General features: G+C 47.0%; 1 protein-coding gene across 16 annotated transcripts in view; it reads right to left on the reverse strand.

The window, feature by feature from the left end:
* Nucleotides 1-20,945, reverse strand: part of ANKS3 (ankyrin repeat and sterile alpha motif domain containing 3) — a 38,443-nt gene that overhangs the window by 6,351 nt on the left and 11,147 nt on the right. For 14 of the 16 annotated variants that reach the window (XM_016929335.4, XM_063796573.1, XM_054668812.2 and 11 more), the window contains 2 exons: nucleotides 11,578-11,713; nucleotides 2,625-2,783 (listed from right to left, as the gene is read on the reverse strand). In XM_016929335.4, the coding sequence (XP_016784824.1) occupies nucleotides 2,625-2,783; nucleotides 11,578-11,713 (295 nt within the window). Of the gene's footprint in view, nucleotides 1-2,624; nucleotides 2,784-11,577; nucleotides 11,714-12,040; nucleotides 12,196-12,989; nucleotides 13,088-14,968; nucleotides 15,080-20,945 lie in introns of those variants that run through there. The other 2 variants (XM_063796580.1, XM_024349739.3) reach the window with 2 other exon arrangements.

A 20,945-nucleotide genomic window follows, 5' to 3' on the forward strand; every position in this document is an offset into this window, starting at 1 on the left:
CCTCTCCATTTTCTTTTCCAAGGGGAAAACGTAGGAAATGGTCAGCTGTATTTACAGATGCCTGACCAGAGAAAACTATACCATTAGTGTTCCTTTTAGCAGGAGGTATCTAATGACCTCACATAGACACCCATCGACCAGGTGTCTTTATGTCCCTGTGACCTTTAACCATAGGCGCTTAGCGGGCCTCCTCCGGTCAGTCAACCCCGGCGAAAAAGAGATCTGGCTGAGCAGGAAGGAAAAAGGCCTTGAGCTAAAAATTAACAACAATAATATGAAATTACCTAACTCTACCTGCCTCTAAAACCAAGCAGAAAAAGGGGCATGCATACCAGGCAATTTCACTCCAGTCTTGCCCCTTTACATAAAAAGACTGACTTGACCAGTCATGGTGGCACATGTCTGTAATCTCAGCTACTTGGGAGGCTGAGACAGGAGGATCGCTTGAGCTCAGCAACTGGAGCCTTCAGTGAGCTATGATCGTGCCACTGCACTCCAGCCTGGGCTACAGTGAAACCCTGTCTCAAAAAAGAACCCAAAGGACTGGTTGATGGGACCAAGGGGAACTTACTTTCCTCTTTACGTATTTTCCTAGTTATGGAGAAGTTTTTATAATCAGCACATGCTATTTATCATTGCCCCCTAAACTTTTTTTGAGACAGGGTCTTGCTGTGTTATCCAGACTGGAATGCAATGGCACCATCATGGGTCACTACAGCCTTGACCTCCTGGGCTCGAGCAATCCTTCCACCTCAGCCTCTCATGTAGCTGGGGCTACAGGCATGGGCCACCATATCTGGCTAATTTTCAAAATTTTTTGTAGAGATAGGGTCTTGCTACATTGCCCAGGCTGGTCTCACAACTCCTGAGCCCAAGCAATCTTCCTACCTCAGCCTTCCAAAGTGCTGGGATTACAGGTATAAGCCACTGCACCTGGCCCCCCCAATTTTTTTTTTTTTTTTTGAGACGGAGTCTTGCTCTGTCACCAGACTGGAGTGCAGTGGCACAATCTCGGCTCACTGCAACCTCCGCCTCCCGGGTTCAACCGATTCTCCTGCCTCAGTCTCCCGAGTAGCTGGGATTATAGGCACGTACTACCATGCCCGGCTAATTTTTGCATTTTTAGTAAAGACGGGGTTTCACCATGTTGGCCAGGATGGTCTCGATCTCTTGATCCACCTGCCTCGGCCTCCCAAAGTGCTGGGATTACAGGCGTGAGCCGCTACACCCGGCCCCAAATTTCTTAATTACTGGCAAATAAAATATACGCACTTATAGAAAATTTAAATTTCACAAGGTATGAGAGGAGAAAACAAAAATCCCCTGAAATACCACACCTGAGACCACCACCATGATTACTTCTCTGTGGATACAGACAAAGAACCACACACAAGCGGCTTCAGACATGTATGATTTTGTTAAAGCATTTGTTGTACAGCTATATAGATTAATTACCAACCCAGCCCCAGGATGACAGCTTCCTTCCTGTCCCCACCACACCTCAGGCTGTAGCAGGTGGCAGGGACCTTTTGGAAGGAAGAGACTCTGCCACTCAGAACGACCAGCCCGGTGTCCCAGAGCCAGCGCTCACAGCTCAGCGGACGGGACACGGGCGGGCCCTCATACTGTGGTGGGGCTGGCCAGCAGCTCGAGAGAGGCCTTCCCAGTGGCCCAGTCAGCTCACCCTTCCCAGGATGATGGGAGAAGGTGGGTCTCCAGTTCCCAACCCAGCACCCAGGCTTGGGAAGACAGACGTCTGCACATCTGCTTGTTCCTGGGGTCTTAGAAGGGAATTCAATTACTCGTGGACCCTTGGCTGAAACACTGTCTACTCTCACTCTTCCAGGTCCTGGCCTCAAAGAGGCCTTGCTCCCGAGAAGGACCAGCCACCAGGCCTGTGAGACCAGCAGCCTTGGCCTGGCTATGAGTGGGTGACAGCCATCAAAGGAAGACATAACTCACACCTCCAGCTGAGCTCTGGGACAGACCACAGCAATAGAGAGTAGGCACCAAACCCAACTCCCCTAAAAAGAGCCCCCAGCACTCACCAAGAGCAAAACGCTCAACACCCTGGGGCTGGGAATCTGAGAATGAGCGAGATTGGAAAACCCAAAGGCTAGGATTCTTCACCAGCAAGTCAACAAGTGGGCCCTCTCTCAGGAAGGTCTGAGTACAACTTCATCGCCCTGAGAAAACAGCAGGGCCTGTTTTCTTGGCCTCCTGCCCCAAGCAGCACACCCGACCCAGCTGGTATGGGCAGGGCAGGGAAGTGAACTTCACGCTTTGCCTCCTCCCTGCAAGAGCCAACCCACCTATGTGATGCATGAAATCTGACCTTAGCTACATTTCTGCTGCAGAAGAGAAAGTTCTATTGCTAAATTTAACCAATGAAAAGGAAACTCAAGGAGATAAAGCAAAAAACAAGAGCTAGTCCGTGACCAATGCGTTTCCATCACAGGACTCAATCCTGAGTCTCCCTGAGCATGAAAGCTGGGCCACCTGTCCCGCTGCCACCTGAGGTCCAGCGACCCACATTTCAGGAGCCTAAGAGCTATTCCATTCTTGCCACCACAAAATCCTAGTATGCAATGAGAAAGAGCCCTCGGGAAACGCGGGCCACTCACCATAGCGAGGCCGTGGGGCTCTGCCGCCCAGGCCAATGCCTGTGATCCTGGCCAGGGCTCGTGGTCCCTCGTGGATGCTGACACCCTTCTTCCGGCAAGGCCTCTGTCTCTGAGGAGCAGGGCAGGACTCGTCAGAAGAGCTCAGATCTTCATACTTTTCTGTGGTCAAACACCAAGATTAAGATAGTCTGTTCAGTAATGGACTCGTTTACTAATCCTTACGGCAAACTGAAAGAAAGTGACTGTCGCCGGTTTTGTTAAATTAAGGAGAAGGGTATCTGCCAGGGCATCACTTCTGAGAAATGCCCTAACAGGCCAGGGCAGTGCTCCAATGGGCCACAGGAAGCTGCAAAGTTAGTGAGGATGGGAAGTTTCATTTGTCTTGAGACAGAGTCTCACTCTGTTCCCCGAGCTGAAGTGTAATGGCATGATCTTGGCTCACTCACTGCAACCTCCGCCTCCTGGGTTCTAGCGATTCTCACGCCTCACCCTTCCAAGTAGCTGGGGTTACAGATGCGTGCCACCATGCCCAGTGTTTTTTTTTTTTCTTTTTCAGTAGAGACAGGCTTTTGCCATGTTGGCCAGGCTGGTCTCAAACTCCTGACCTCAGGTGATCTGCCTGCCTTGGCCTCCCAAAGTGCTGGGATTACAGGTATAAGCCACCATGCCCAGCCAGGAGTTTATTATCTCTGTTGGGGTTTGCAAAATTGTTCATAAGTCTATATTGTTCATAATCAGAAATTCTGTTCTAATTTGAATAAATAAAACCCATCTCTTCATTAAAATATATGGTGATATCAGTCACAACTGCTTTTTCCTAATCCCTTCCTTTGGAAACAACTTTTTTTTTTTTTCTTTTGAGAAGGAGTTTTGTTCTTGTTGCCCAGGCTGTAACTTCCGCCTCCTGGGTTCAAGCGAGTCTCCTATCTCAGCCTCCCGAGTAGTTGGGAATTATAGGCAGATGCCACCATACCCAGCTAATTTTTATATTTTAGTAGAGATGGGGTTTCATCATATTAGGCTGGTCTTGAACTCCTGAACTTAGGTGATCCACCCACCTCAGCCTCGCAAAGTGCTGGGATTATAAGCATGTACCACTGCGCCCGGCTGGAAACAACTTATTAAGCAATTCTGTATTTTCTTTTTTTTCTTTATTTTTTTGAGACGGAGTCTCGCTCTGTCACCCAGGCAGGAGTGCAATGGTGCGATCACGGCTCACTGCAAGCTCCACCTCCCGGGTTCACGCCACTCTCCTGCCTCAGGCTCCCGAGTAGCTGGGACTACAGGCGCCCGACCACCATGCCCAGCTAATTTTGTTTTTGTATTTTTAGTAGAGATGGGGTTTCACCATATTAGCCAGGCTAGTCTTGATCTCCTGACCTTGTGATCCGCCCAACTCAGCCTCCCAAAGTGCTGGGATCACAGGCGTGAGCCACAGTGCCCAGCCACAATTCTGTATTTTCTAAAGCATGGCATGTGTTTGCTATGATTATAAACTGTTTCAAATCACTTCCCAGTCTGAGCTTTCAGAGCTCAAACCAGAGCTTTTATTATTTTGTAGCTTTTCAGTTTTTCATATTTGATTTGTATAAGTCTCTGATCTGATTCTACTTTTAAGAGATATGTGAGTTGTATACAGGAGGAAATGATGAGATCTCCTTGTGGAGTGGGTAAGCTGGGGCAGAAATGAAGGGAAAGGTCCTTTGCATTACCACCTGAGCTGTGTTTATTATGAAACAATCCCAATGCCAGGGAAGAGGCTGGGCTGAGCCTGACACTGAGAAAGGAGCTGCTCGCTCAGGTTCAAACTGACAGGACAACTCAGGGCAGGCCAGCAAAGAGGGAGAGCTCAGGCCCTGAACGTGGGCCACTATGTCCTTCCCCATGACGAGGCTCAAGCTCTGGTGACTGAGCTAGCCATATGGACACACACCCCCTCACACTCAAAGATCTATAGCACCCCAGGGAGACTGTGCTTCCATCCAAGCTGAACGGGAGGGAGCTGTAAGACAAATGCAAAGAGGCAGCAATAAGCAAGGGAACGGCAGCTGCGTGAATCTCAGCACCCAACACACCCTCAGAGCAGCTTAAAAAGAACAGGCAGATGGAAACCACAAAAAAGCCAGGGCTGCAATCCTGCTATCAAAGTGGAATTCAGGGCAAAACACATTAAATATGACACAGAAGGACACTTTTTTTTTTTTTTTTTGAAACAGAGTTTCACTCTGTCACCTAGGCTGGAGTGTAGTGGCACAATCTCGGCTCATTGTAACCTCCGCCTCCCGGGTTCAAGTGATTCTCCTGCCTCAGCCTCCTGAGTAGCTGGGATTATAAGTATGTGCCACCATGCCTGGCTAATTTGTGTATTTTGAGTAGAGACAAGGTTTCACCATGTAGGCTGGACTGGTCTCGAACTCCTGACCTCAGGTGATCTGCCCGCGTTGGCCTCCCAAAGGGCTCGGATTACAGGTATGGGCCATGCCCAGCCAGAAGGACACTTCTAATACTAAAAGCCATAATTCACAGTGAATCTATAACAAGTTATGAAAATCTGTCACCAAAAAATGCACCAAATTCCTTCATAAATCAGAAACACGCTAATAGGTAATTTTGTAGAAAATGAACTAAGAGTACATAATCCTAAATAAGATAGACTCACAGATATGCTAAATTGTATACAGATAATAGAGAATACAACTTCTCAAGCAAAACACGGAACACTAAAAAATATTGATCAGGGCCAGGCGCGGTGGCTCACGCCTGTAATCCCAGCAATTTGGGAGGCCGAGGTGGGCGGATCACTTGAGGTCAGGACTTCGAGACCAACCTGGCCAACATGGTGAAACCCTGTCCCTACTAAAAATACAAAAAAAAAATGAGCCAGGCGTGGTGGCAGATGCCTGGAATACCAACTACTCAGGAGGCTGAGGCAGGAGAGTCGCTTGAACCTGGGAGGCAGAGGTTGCAGTGAGTCGAGATCGCACTTGGGCACTCCAGCCTGGGTGACAGAGTGAGACTGCATCGAAAAATACATATATATATTGATCAGTAGATGATAAATAAGATGACAAGGAAGTTATGTAAATGTAAGAATTATAAACACTCTCTCATCAGACACATTAAAGTTGATCAGAATAACATGAGAAATTAATTGCAAGATCAAAAGGGCCCTTCCACCTAGAAATTAACAAAGAAAAACAATCATAATACTTCTATTAGGACAACTCCTGGGTGAAGGAGAAAATATAAATAAAAATTATAGAATTTCTAAAAATAACAAGGAAAGTGTTAAATACAGAACCCCCAGAATACACTTAAAGCAGCAATCAGCAAAAATTCACAGCCTCTAACATTTAGCAACAAAAGGGAAACAAAGAAAATGAAAGAAATTTCCAACTCAAGAAACTAGAACAACAAAGTAAGCCAAAGAAAAATAAAAGCAGAAATTAAACAGACAATCAGTAGGTCTCATTAATAAATCAAAATCCGATGGGTTTTTCTTGTTTTTCCACTAAACAGACAAAGTACTAGTATTTAACTTAAGAAAAAAAGGAAGAGGCTATGCACGGTGGCTCACACCTGTAATTCTAGCAGTTTGGGAGGCCGAGGTGGGCGGATCATGAGGTGAGGAGATCGAGACCATCCTGGCTAACATGGTGAAACCCCGTCTCTACTAAAAATACAAAAAAAAATTAGCCAGGTGTGGTGGTGGGCACCTTGTAGTCCCAGCTACTCGAAAGGCTGAGGCAGGAGAATTGCTTGAACCTGGGAGGCGGGGGTTGCAGTGAGCCGAGATCGCGCCACTGCACTCCAGCCTGGGCGACAGAGCGAGACTCTGTCTCAAAAAAAAAAAGGAACAAACACAAATATTCAAAATAAGAAGTGACGCCGGGCGCAGTGGCTCATGCCTATAATCTCAGCACTGTGGGAGGCTGAGGTGGGAGGATCGCTTGGGCCCAGGAGTTTGAGACCAGCCTGGGCAACGTACTGAGACACTGTCTCTATTTTTTTTAATAGAAGAAATTTTTGCCGGGTGCAGCGGCTCATGCCTGTAATCCCAGCACTTTGGGAGGCCGAGTCGGGCGGACCACCTTATGTCGGGAGTCCGAGACCAGCCTGACCAACATGAAGAAACCCCGTCTCTCCCAAAAATGCAAAATTAGCCGGACGTGGTGGCACATGCCTGTAATCCCAGCTACTAGGGAGGCTGAGGCAGGAGAATCGCTTGAACCTGGGAGGTGGAGGTTGCAGTGAGCCAAGATTGTGCCATTGCACTCCAGCCTAGGAAACAAGAGCGAAACTCCATCTCAAAAAAAAAAAAAATTAAAAAATATAAGAAATGAGATCCAGCAATTCCACTACTGGGTATTTATCCAAAAGAAAGGAAATCAGTATACCAAAGAGATGTCTACACCCTCATGTTTACTGCCGCAGTATTCACAGTAGCCTAGATAGAGAATCAACCTGTGTCCATCAGTGGATGAACGAAGACAGAAAATGAGTTCATATACACAATTGAATATTATTCAGACATAAAGAATGAAATCTGATCATTTGTGGCAACATGAATAAGCCTGGAAGAGACTATGTTCGGTAAAATAAGCCAGACATAGAAAAGAAAGACAAATGCCAGCTGTTGTGGTGACTCACACTTGTAATCCCAACACTCTGGGAGGCCAAGGCGAGAGGATCACTTGAGCCCAGGAGTTCAAAACCAACCTGTTCAGTATAGCAAGACCCCGTCTCTACAAAAAAATAAAAAATTAGCCAGGTGTGGGTGGTAGGTGCCTGTAGTGCCAGCTACTAGGGAGGCTGAGATGGGAGGATCACTTGAGCCCAGGAATTGGAGGCTGCAGTGAGCCAAGATTATGCCACCACACTCCAGCCTGGGTGACAAAGCGAGACCCTGTCTCAAAAACCAAACAAACAACAAAAAAGACTACATGACTACATGATCTCACCCATTTATAAGATTTTTAAAAGCTCATGTCAAACATGTAGAGTAGAATAGTGATTATCAGAGGTTGGGGGTGGGGAGGTAGTGGGAGAGATTGGTCAATAGGTGTAAAATTACAGATCGAAGAAAGAAGTTCTGGTGTTCACAGTAGAGTGACTATATGGAACAACAGCTTATACCTCAAAATAGCTACTGGAAGACATGATTTTAAATGTTCTCACCTCAAAGAAATGATAAATGCTTGAGGTGATGGATAAGCTAATCACCTTAATTTGATCATTACACAGTGTATACGTGTATCAAAACATCACACACTGTACCCCATAAATATGTAGTTATTTTGTGTCAATTAAAAATGAGATAAACATTTTCCAGGTCAGGTAGGTTCAGTAGCTCATGCCTGTAGTCCCAGCACTTTGGGAGGCTGAGGCCGGTGGATTGCTTGAGCTCAGGACTCTTGAGACCAGCCTGGTCAACATGGCAAAACCATCTCTCTACAAAAAATACAAACGTAAGCTGGGCGTGGTAGGGTGCACCTACCATCCTAGCTACTTGTAGGGCTGAGGTAGAAGGATCGTTTTGAGCCTGGGAGGCGGAGGTTGCATTGAGTCGAGATTGGGTCACTGGACTCCAGCCTGAGTGACAAAGCAAGACCCTGTCACAAAAAATAAATCAATATTTTCCATGCCAAAACAAGATAATCACAGGAGAAAATAACCACTGAAACAGAGTATTTTATTTTGTTTTATTTTATCTATTTACTTTCTTTGAGATGGAGTCTCGCTCTGTCGCCAAGCTGGAGTGCAATGGCGTGATTTTGGCTTACTGCAATCTACCCCTCCCGGGTTCAAGTGATTCTCCTGCCTCAGCCTCCAGAGTAGCTGGCGCACACCACCACATAGGCTTATTTTTGTATTTTTAGTGGAGACGGGGTTTCACCATGTTGGCCAGGCTGGTCTTGAACTCCTGACCTCAAGTGATCCACACGCCTCAGCCTCCCAAAGTGCTGAGATTACAGGCATGAGCCACTGCACCCAGCCTGAAACAGAATTTTTTTTTTTTTTGAAACAGAGTTTCGCTCTTGTTGCCTAGGCTGGAGTGCAATGGCACAATCTCGGCTCACCTCAACCTTCGCCTCCCGGGTTCAAGTGATTCTCCCGCCTCAGCCTCCCGAGTAGCTGGAATTACAGGCATGCACCACTACGCCCGGCTAATTTTATATTTTTAGTAGAGATGGGGTTTCTCTATATTGATCAGGCTGGTCTCGAAGTCCCGACCTCAGGTGATCCGCCCAACTTGGCCTCCCAAAGTGCTGAGATTACAGGCATAAGCCACCACGCCTGGCCCTGAAACAGAATATTTTAAAAGGAGAAAAAAATTGGCTGGGTGCGGTGGCTCACGCCTATAATATCCCAGCACTTTGGGAGGCCCAGGCGGGCAGACCACCTGAGGTCGGGATTTTGAGACCAGCCTGGCCAACATGGAGAAACCCTGTCTCTACCAAAAACAGAAAGTTATCCAGGCATGGTAGCGCATGCCTGTAATCCCATCTACTCGGGATGCTGAGGCAGGAGAATCACTTGAACCCGGGAGGCAGAGGTTGCGGTGAGCCAAGATCGAGCCACTGCACTCCAGCCTGGGGCAACAAGAGTGAAACTCTGTCTCAAAAAGAAAAAACAAAAGGAGAAAAAAATTATCTTGTAGACCTCTGCAGATAAGTCTGAAATCCTAGATGAAGTGATCTCTCAGGAAAATATAATTTACCAAAACTGACCCCGTAAGAAAAGAAAGTATGAGGAGGCCAATCTCTATAGAAGAAAGAAATAGAAAAACTGTTATCGAGGAACCACCTCACAGAAAGAGACCAGATGGTTTCATGGGAGGATTCTATCAAAACTTCTAAGATCAGGTAGCACTAATGCTACGTGTATTGTCCTAGAACACAAAAAAGGAAGGAAAACTTCCAAATTATTTTTATGAAGTAAACATTGATACCCATACCTGATAAAGACAGAACAAAAATAGAAAAGTATAGACCACGCCGGGAGCGGTGGCTCACGCCTGTAATCCCAGCACTTTGGGAGGCTGAGGCAGGCGGATCACTGGAGATCAGGAGTTCGAGACCAGCCTGGCCGACATGGTGAAACCCTGTCTCTACCAAAAATACAAAAATTAGCTGGGTGTAGTGGTGCACGCCTGTGATCCCAGCTACTCGGGAGGCTGAGGCAGAAGAATTGCTTGAACCCAGGAGGCGGAGGTTGCAGTGAGCTGAGATCTTGCCACTCCAGTCCAGCCTGGGCAACAGAGCAAGACTCCGTTTCAAAAACAAAAAAAAAAGAAGAAAGAAAACTATAGACCAATACCACTTATGACTGAATATCCATAGAAAAATACTAAATATTAATAAACAGAATTCAAAACCACATTAAAATAGTACAACATGTGGGATTTATGCCAAGAATGTAAGGTTGATTCATTATTAGGAGGTTCATGAAGACAATCTACCATATGAAAATTCACAATTGTCTCCAAAGATATGGGAACAAAATTCAATAGTTACTCCTGTAAAACACCACTCAGGAATAGAAGAACTGAGGAATACTTTGTTAATAAGCTAAAACAACATATGCCTTCCCTTTTACAGTCAGCCTCTCATGTAACGTGGCATTTCCACTAAGATCAGGACCAAGGTAAGGAGGCTCACTATCTCCACTATGTTGAACAATGGGCTAGAGGCGTTAGCAACTAAACAAAAAAACGGTGCAATTCAACAAAGTCAGAGTCTTGAGAATCAGCAGGAAGCAGCATATCCATCGATACTTAAAGATTATATGTTAGTACACCTGTAAAGCCCTGAAGAATCAATAACAAAACTAACCTGAACAATGTAAGAATTCTGTAAGGTAGCAGAATATAAAATTAGTTTGCAGGGCTGAGTGCAGTGGCTCACACCTGTAATCCCAGCACTTTGGGAGGCAGAGGTGGGTGGATCACCTGAGGTTGCGAGTTCTAGACCAGCCTGACCAACATGGAGAAACCCCATCTCTACTGAAAATACAAAAAAGTAGCCAGGCATGGTGGTGCATGCCTGTAATCCCAGCTACCTGGGAGGCTGAGGCAGAATTGCTTGAACCTGGGAGGCAGAGGTTGCGGTGAGGCAAGATCGCTTCATTGCACTCCAGCCTGAGCAACAAGAGCGAAACTCCCGTCTCAAAAAAAAAAAAAGTTTGCAGAAATCCATTGCCTTCAAATGCAATGACAATATGCAGTTAAACGATATAATGACACCACTAAAGAACTTATTCATGTATCCAACCACCACCTGTTCTCCAAAAACCTACTGAAATAAAAAATAAATAGCACTGAGTAATTAATACCCTGAGAGTTGGGGGAAAAAAAGGGATATAATGATAGGGAAAACCCCATTTACAATAGCAACAAAGATGATCAAACACTTAGGAATAAACTTAAGTCACATGCAAAATGTAGATGAAGAAAAATTTAAAACCCTCCTGCAAGACCCAAAAGTACACTGGAACAAGAAGTCATCCCTTGTTCTTGGATAAGACAACTCAACAACACAAAGATATAGTTAATTTATACATTGTCACAATCTCAGTAAACATAACAATACTGTTTTTAAGGAGCTAGACAAGTTGATATTCAAGTTCATATAGAAAAATGAACAAGCCATAGCTCAGGAAACAGTGAAAACAGAAAACTAAGAGGGGCCTGCCCCTACTCGGTAGTCAAGCATACTACAGAAAGCCTCTACATTCACAACAGCCTGGTTTTGTACCACTCTCCATTGTAACCATCCGTCTCTCCTGTTAGAGCAGGGGCCTCAACCTTGACATGTAAGCAGCTGGGGGAGGCAGAGCCAAATCTCAGAGAAGGTGGGAGCCGGGGAAGCGGGGGACATCTTTCTCTGCCAGGTCACCTAAAGCTCAAGGCAACCAGAGACCCCAGCAGGGCGCGGCTGGCAGGTGTGGGTACCTGGGCTCCGATAGAGGCTCTTGGGCAGAGAGGGCGAGTAAGTGTCCATCAAGGCCACGATCTTCATGTGTCCGTACTGCTTGGCCAGCATCCGGGCTGTGGCTCCACTGTGGTCTCTCGCGTCCACCTTGACTCCCTGCGAATGTCCGTGAAAGGGGGTTAGGGGCCTCTCCTTCAAAGCACCTGCCTTTCCTGGGCTGCTGGCTGGGAAGACAGAAGGGCATATGCTGGTTTCTGACTGCCTCCCTGTGTGGGAAACATCACATCTGCATGAGAAAGAGGCAGGCTTGTCTGCAGCACAGCCACAAGTTTTGCTCTCACTCTCTTCATAGGGACAAGGATGAGGGGGGCTGGGGGCTGGGGAGTCATCTCCCACGCTCATGACCTCCCTTGCAGGGGGCTGGCAGCCACCATGCGGAGATCCCAGCCTTCACCTTCTGCGCCTGGGCTGTGTCCCACTCACTTCGCTTGTCTTCAAAGAAAGCAGCCTTTTAAACCAGTCAGAATGAAAGCACCATCCTCTGAAGCAGAATTCGTAACTTTGATCCAAAGCTCTATAATGTATTTACAGGTCTTGCAGCGCAACAATTCCACTTCCATGACCCTAAGGAAATAACCCTAAATACAGAAAAGGCTTTAGTGCACAAAGATGTTTGGCACAGGCCGGGTGCAGTGGCTCATGCCTATAATCCCAGCACTTTGGGAGGCCGAGGTGGGCAGATCACGAGGTCAGGAGATTGAGACCATCCTGGCCAACATGGTGAAACCCTGTCTCTACTAAAAATACAAAAATTAGCCGGGCGTGGTGGTGAACGCCTATAGTCTCAGCTACTCAGGAGGCTGAGGCAGGAGAATTGCTTGAACCCGGGAAGCAGAGGTTGCAGTGAGCCGAGATCATGCCACTGCACTCCAGCCTGACGACAGAGTGAGACTCTGTCTCAAAAAAAAAAAAAAAAAAAGATGTTTGGCACAGCATATTCACAATAATGAAAACCTACCTAGAGAAAACTTGAATGCTCAGGGGGATAAGCAGTCAGTTATGTTATTGCCATAGATGGCGATATTTACAAACAGCTGTATGATCAAGCTGAAAAAGGATCATGGCCAAGTGAGGTGGCTCATGCCTGTAATCCCGGCATTTGACAGGCCAAGGCAGGTGGATCACTCGGCTCAGGAGTTGGAGAACAACCTGGGCAACACAGCATGAACCCACCTCTACAAGAAAAAAAACAAACTATAATCAATACAGCATGTTTTTGGTGTCACTGTACACTGTAACTGTCCTTCTCTCCTGTCAGACCAGGCAGCTGGGGGAGGCGGGGAAGCCAGAGCCAAAGCTCAGAGGAGGAGGCGGGACCCCGGAAAGGGGGAGCATCTTTAATAAAAAATTAGCAGGGTGTGGCAGCACATGCCTGTAGTCCCAGCTACTCAGGAGGCTGAGGCAGGAGGATCACTTAAGTCCCAGAGGTTGACGCTGCAGCGAGCTGAGATCGCACCACTGTACTCCAGCCTGGGCAATAGAGCGAGACCTTGTCTCAAAAAAATAAAAAAGGATCATGATACAAAACTACATATACATTACAACTCCTGCAAAATGAGACCAAAAAAAGTACACAGAAAACAATATTGGAAGGTAACATGCCCAAAATGTTGCTATTTTTAAGTTATTTACTATTTTTGATGGGGATTTTTCCAATTTTCCAATCTTCTATGTTTTTTAAATGTACTACCATAAGCATGTTTGCTTTTTTTTTTAATAGGATCTTGCTCTGTTACCCAGGCTGAAGTGCAGCGGCGCCTAAGGAAATAATGCAGGACATACACTACAATTTAGAATTTTCACTGTGGCATTCAGCATAGTGAGAATCAGAAGGAACTTAAAATAAGAGATTAGTGAGCTACGTGAGAGCATATCCAGAAAACAGAGCGCCTCCCGCCCATTTACGTGGTGGGTGGGAGTACCTGCGGTGACACGGACTAGGGTGCACAAAACATCATTAAGAGAAAAAAGGCACAGCCAGGCGCCGTGGATTACGCCTGTAATCCCAGCACTTTGGGAGGCCGAGGTGGACGGAGCACAAGGTCAGGAGTTCGATACCAGCCTGGCCAACATGGTGAATCCTCATCTCTACTAAAAATACAAAAAGAAACTAGCCGGGCGTGGTGGCGGGCGTCTGCAGTCCCAGCTACTCGGGAGGCTGAGGCAGGAGAATCGCTAGAACCCAGGAGGTGGAGGTTGCAGTGAGCCAAGATCGCACCACTGCACTCCAGCCTGGGCGACAAAGGGAGACTCCATCTCAAAAAAAAAAAAAAAAAGAATCACAACCCTTAAGTAGTTTTGCTACCACCCATACTGCAACTGTCTCTCCCGTTAGACCAGGGGGCCTCAACCTTGACCCCCATATGTAGTCAGTGGGGGAGGCAGAGGTGGTCTCTGGGCAGGGATACAGGACAAAAAACTGTGTTTTCACAAAGTATAAGGAGTTTTACTTTCTAGACTGCCCCCCATCCTACTTTTGACTCTGGTTAAAAATTACCTATGAGACTTTGAGCCTTAAAAAATAATTTATAGGTCGGGCGCGGTGGCTCACGCCTGTAATCCCAGCACTTTGGGGGACCAAGGTGGGCGGATCATAGGTCATGAGTTCGAGACCAGCCTGGGCAATGTGGTGAAACCCCGTCTCTACAAAAAAATACAAAAATTAGCCAGGTGTGGTGGTGCGTGCCTGTATCCCAGCTACTCAGGAGGCTGAGGGAGGAGAAATGCTTGAATCCAGGAGGCGGAGGTTGCAGTGAGCTGAGATCGCGCCACTGCACTACAGCCTGGATGACAGAGTGAGATTCCATCTCAAAAAAATAATAATAAATAATTACAATAATTTATAAGCTGGGCACGGTGGCTCAAGCCTGTAATCCCAGCACTTTGGGAGGCCGAGACGGGTGGATCACCTGAGGTCAGGAGTTCAAGACCAGCCTGGCCAACGTGGGAAAACGTGGTAAAACCCCATCTCTACTAAAAATACAAAAATTAGCCGGGCATGGTGGCACACGTCTGTAGTCCCAGCTACTCAGGAAGCTGAGGAAGGAGAATTGCCTGAGTCCAGGAGGTGGAGGTTGCAGTGAGCCAAGATCACGCCACTGCACGCCAGCCTGGGCAACAGATGAAGCAAGACTCTATCTCAAAAATAAAAAATAAAAATAAAAAATAATTTCTTGGCTGGGCACAGAGGCTCACACCTGTAATCCCAGCACTTTCGGAGGCTGAGGTGGGCAGATCACTTGAGGTCAGGAGTTTGAGACCAGCCTGGCCAACAACCAGCCTGGTCAGGAGTTTGAGACCAGCCTGTATCTACTAAAAACACAAAAGTTAGCTGGGAGTGGTGGCACGCACCTGTAATCCCAGCTACTCGGGAGGCTGAGGCAGGAGAATCGCTTCAACACGGGAGGCAGAGATTGCAGTGAGCTGCTGCACTCCAGCCTGGGCGACAGAGGGCGACTCCATCTCAAGAAAAAAAAAAAATTCTAGTTTAAGTTTGATAGAAGGAACCCTAAGGTTTTAACCAGAATAAAACAGTAGCCTCTTTACTGTAGGATTTTAACTCGTTATATATTTTTGGTTTTGTTTTTGAGGCAGAATCTCACTCTGTGGCCCACGCTGGATTACACTGGCTCATTGCAACCCTGACCTCCCCAGCTCAAGTGATCCTCCCTTCTCAGCCTCCCTGGGATTACAAACACACACCACAACTGGCTTTTTTTTTTTTGAGACGGAGTCTCACTCTGTCACCCAGGCTGGAGTGCAATGGCGCAATCTCGGCTCACTGCAACCTCTGCCTTCCGGGTTCAAGTGATTCTCCCGCCTCAGCCTCCCAAGTACCTGGGATTACAGGCACCTGCCATCATGCCTGGCTCACTTTTGTACTTTTAGTAGAGATGGGGTTTCACTATGCTGACCAGGCTGGTCTTGAACTCCTGACCTCAGGTGATCCACCTGCCTTGGCATCCCAAAGTGCTGGGATTACAGGCATGAGCCACCACGCCCGGCCAATTTTTTTTTTTTTTTTTTTTTTTAAATATAGAGACAAGGTCTCACTGTATTGCCCAGACTGGTCTCCAATTCCAGCCTCAAGCGATCTTCCCACTTTGGCCTCTAAAAGTGCTGGAATTACTGGCATGAGCCACTGTGCCTGATGTGAAAATAAATTTTTAACTACTTAGGCTTTAAAAGATTTTTTTTTCCTATTTTATAATGTCCATATTACTAAAGAGACACATGATCAAAATTCATTTTAACATGAAGGTGGGATCAGAAAGTTTAGAAACCCTGGAACGAGACTATCCGGAAGGCACGAATCAACTTTCTCTTAAAGAGAGAGGCCCAGACAGATCCATATCCTCTTCTCCTGACTGAGCTGCTGGGGCTTGGCCCCACTGGCAGAAGGGAAATGGGGGACAATGAAAGCAGCCACAGCCCTTTCCTCCCCTGGCAAAGAGCACAAGATGCCCAGACTCGCCCCGTTCTCTACCTCCAGAAATGGAGCCCAGCTCTGGAGGGACAGGCTGGGAAACGGGGTGGGCCCCCTCCTCTGGCTCCAGGTGGTGTAACTACTGGGCGGCAGGAAGAATGTGGGAGAGAGGAGCTTCCAGGCAGGGCTTGCCCACCAGCATCCCTGGCAGGCAAACCACCCAGGCCATCGGGCCACCTGCTGCCAGTCCTGCCCCATCCCACCAAGCAGTCACTAACCAACACTTTGATTCTTGATTAAAGTGCTGGACGAAGAACTCAGTGTTGAGTTCCTGAGTCTGATAATTTTGTGTGACTGGGAAAGAGAACATTTTTGCTTTTAGGAAATACATAATGAAATTCTTACTCTCAGGAAATACATATTTAGGGGAAAAGGGGCATTATGTCACAATTTACATTTAAATGATTCAGAAAACATATGCATGTTATACATAAAGAGACTGAAAAGAAAATGAGGTGAAATGTTAACATTTGGGGAATGTGGTAAAGGCATGCAAATTGTTGGCCAAGCACCGTGGCTCCTGCCTGTAATCCCAGCACTTTGGGAGGCCAAGGTGGGAGGACCACTTGCAGCCAGGAGTTTGAGACCAGCCTAAGCAACTTAGTGAGACCCCACCTCTACAAAAAAATCAAATCAGCTAGTGTGATAGCATGCGCTTGTGGTCTCAGCTACTCAGGAGGCTGAGTTGCAAGGATCCCTTGAACCTGGGAGGTTGAGGCTGCAACAAACTATGATCGCGCCACTGTGCTCCAGCATGGGCAAACAGAGTGAGACTCTGTCTCAAAAAGAAACAAACATACAATCAAAAATTATAAGAGTACATATCTCTTATGATCTCCAGTTCTACCTTACTTAAAATGACTCTAAACTTACAAGTAGAGGCTCTTTATGGTTCTGGGCTATTGATTCTATGATGTGTCTTAAGGAAGTCTAGTTCATGTCAGCAGGATTATCTGTCAAAGAATTATCTGGCCGGGCATGGTGGCTCAGGTCTGTAACTCCAGCACTTTGGGAGGCCAAGGTGGGAAAACTGCTTGAGGCCAGGAGTTCAAGACCAGCCTGGGCAACATAGTGAGATTTTTGTCTCTACAAAAAAAACAGCCAGGCGTGGTGGTGCGTGCCTGTAGTCCCAGCTACTGAGGAGGCTGAGGCAGAAGGATTACTTCAGCCCAGGAGGTTGAGACTGCAATGACCCATGATCAGGCCACTGCACTCTAGTCTGGTGACAAAGCAAGACCCTATATAAAAAAAAAAAAAAAAAAAAAAAATGATTATTTGCAGAAAAAGAAACCCAAATGGCCACTAAAGATAAGTATAAAGTATTACAGAAAAATAAAAAATAAAACATAAATTAAAATTAAGAAATGAAAAGATGCTCAACTTCATCAGAAATCAGAGAAAGGCAAAAATCAAAAGGAGACACTCATCTGACTATGGGAGCCAAAAAGTCTAATATCCTGGCCAGGCACAGTGGCTCACGCCTGTAATCCCAGCACTTTGGGAGGCTGAGGCAGACAGATCATGAGGTTAGGAGTTCGAGACCAGCCTGGCCAACATGGTGAAACCCTGTCTCCACTAAAAATACAAAAATTAGCTGGATACGGTGGCACACACCTGTAATCCCAGCTACTCGGGAGACTGAGCCAGGAGAATTGCTTGAGCCCAGGAGTCAGAAGTTGCACTGAGCTGAGATCACACGACTGTACTCCAGCCTGGGGACAGAGCAAGACCCCATCTCAAAAAAAAAAAAAAAAAAAAGGCCAGGCACGGTGGCTCACGCCTGTAATTCCAGCACTTTGGAAGGCCAAGGCGGGCGGGTCACAAGGTCAAGAGATTGAGACCATCCTGGCCAACATGGCGAAACCCTGTCTCTACTAAAAATACAAAAATTAGCTGGGCGTGGTGGCGAGTGCCTACAGTCCCAGCTACTCGGGAGGCTGAGGCAGGAAAATCGCTTGAACCTGGGAGGCAGAGGTTGCAGTGAGCCGAGATCGTGCCACTGCACTCCAGCCTGGATGACAGAGAGAGACTCCATCTCAAAAAAAAAAAGAAGTCTAACACCCTAAGGGGAGGGGTGTGAACCAGGACCACTATGGAACAAAGCAAGTTTACACTACCCACTACTGACTGAGATTCACCCACCTCACACAACAAAGACTCTACTTTGAAGAACACATCCTAAGCTCCTGAAGAAATTCCCATATGTGCTTAAAAAGACGTGTAAGAAATGTCAACGGTAGGCCAGGCGCAGTGGCTCATGCCTGTAATCTCAGCACTTTGGGAAGCCGAAGTGGGTAGATCACTTGAGGTCAGGAGTTCAAGACCATCCTGACCAACATGCCGAAACCCTGTCTACTAAAAATACAAAATTAGCTGGGCGTGGTGGCACACACCTGTAATCCCAGCTACTCAGGAGGCTGAGGCAGGAGAATCGCTTGAACCTGGGAGGCAGAGGTTGCAATGAGCCGAGATTACGCCACTGCACTCCAGCCAGGGCGACAGAGCGAGACTCTGTCTCAAAACAAACAAACAAACAAACAAACAAACAAAAAAACTCTGATTCATCCCTACAGGGAATACCATGCCACCATTTAAAAAAAAAAAAAAAAAAAGAGAGAGAGGCCGGGCACAGTGGCTCACGCCTGTAATCCCAGCACTTTGGGAGGCCAAGGTGGGCGGATCACGAGGTCAGGAGATCGAGACCATCCTGGCTAACGCAGTGAAACCCCGTCTCTACTAAAAATATGAAAAATTAGCCGGGCATGGTGGCGGGCGCCTGTGGTCCCAGCTACTCAGGAGGCTGAGGCAGGAGAATGGTGTGAACCCGGAAGTCGGAGGTTGCAGTGAGCCGAGATCATGCCACTGCACTCTAGCCTGGGCGACAGAGCAAGACGCCATCTCAAAAAAAAAAAAAAGAGAAGGGGCTGGGTGCATTGGCTCGTGCCTGTAATCCCAGCACTTTGGGAGACCGAAGCAGGCGAACTGCCTGAGCTCAGGAGTTCAAGACCAGCCCGGGCAACGTGGCAAAACCCCATCTCTACAAAAAAAATACAAAAATTGGCTGGGCATGGTGGCACGCACCTGTAATCCTAGCTACTTGGGAGGCTGAGGCAGGAGGATCACTTGAGACCAGGAGGTCAAGGCTGCAGTGAGCTGAGACTGCACCACTCCACTCCAGCCTGAGTGACAGAGCAAGACCCCGTCTCTTTATTTATTTATTTATTTATTTAGAGATAGTCTCACTCTGTCACCCAGGCTGGAGTGCAGTGGCAACATCTTGGCTCATCACAACCTCTGCCTCCCAGGTTCAAGTGATTCTCCTGTCTCAGCCTCCCAAGTAGCTGGGATTACAGCGTCAGCCACCTGTATTTTGTATTTTTGTATTTTTAGTAGAGGCGGGTTTCACCACCTTGGCCAAGCTGGTCTCAAACTCCTGACCTCAAGTGATCTGTCTGCCTTGGCCTCTCAAAGTGCTGGGATTACAGGAGTGAGACACTGCACCTGGCCCCGTCTCTTTATACACCAATATAGAAAAATCTTCATGATTAAGTTTTTAAAAAAACGCAAGATGGGAGCAGCTGCACATGGGGCAGGACCATGAGCGTGTGTGGGTGTATTCCCAGAGTCGCCCGTGGGGAGGGTGCCAAGGAGACGCGGGCAGGATGGGGGACAGGCCTGCGGTGCACCCACCTTCTGGTCTGCATGTGTACCACGTGCATGTTCTGTCCCAAAATTCTTTGTTAAAAAGAGATACCATGTGAATTTTTCACTATTTAAGAAATTCCCACCAATAAGTGAGAAAAAAACAAACTATCCAATAGAAAATCGGGCAATAAACATAGACAGCTCGTAAGAGAAAGACAAATGGCCAGCCGGGCACAGTGGCTCACACCTGTAATCCCAGCACTTTGGGAGGCCAGGGCGGGCAGATCATGAGGTCAGGAGATCGAGACCATCCTGGCTAACACGGTAAAACCTTGTCTCTACTAAAAATACAAAAAATTAGCCGGGATTTTTTGTATTTTTAGTCCCAGCTACTCGGGAGGCTGAGGCAGGACAATCTCTTAAACCTGGGAGGTGGAGGTTGCAGTGAGCTGAGATCATGCCACTGTACTCCAGCCTGGACGACAGAGTGAGACTCAGTCTCAAAAAAAAAAAAAAAGAAATACAAATGGCTAAGAAATCAATTTAAAAATGTTCAACTGGCTGGGCGCAATGGCTCATGCCTGTAATCCTAGCACTTTGGGAGGCTAAGGTGGGTGGATTGCCTGAGTTCAGGAGTTCAAGACCAGCCTGGACAACAAGATGAAACCTCATCTCTACTAAAGTACAAAAAATTAGCCAGGTGTGCTGGCGTGTGCCTGCAGTCCCAGCTACTCGGGAGGCTGAGGCAGAAGAACTGCTTGAACTTGGGAGGTAGAGGTTGCAGTGAGCCGAGATCACGCCACTGCATTCCAGCCTTCCAGCCTGGGCAACAGAGCACAAGACTTCTGTCTCAAAAAAAAAAAAAAAAAAAAAAAAAATTTCAACTACTCTAACAAGGACAAACTAAAATGAGACGCCATAATTCACCCGCCAGATTGACAAAAGGTTGACTGACATCAGGACTGGTGAGGACATGAGAAAATGGATACCTTTGTCTATGACTGGTGGGCAGAACAACAGACAACCTTGGTAGTGGGAATTCCTCAGGACCGCCTGCACTTCCCCCCATTGGGTTTAACAGCCTTATAAAGATATAATCCACATACCAACAAGTCACCCACTTACAATGTATAATTCAATGGCTTCTCGTATATTCACAGTTGTTCAACCATCACCACAAACAATTTTAGCACATTT

Source organism: Pan troglodytes, chromosome 18, assembly GCF_028858775.2.
Source record: "Pan troglodytes isolate AG18354 chromosome 18, NHGRI_mPanTro3-v2.0_pri, whole genome shotgun sequence".
Lineage (NCBI taxonomy): Eukaryota > Metazoa > Chordata > Mammalia > Primates > Hominidae > Pan > Pan troglodytes.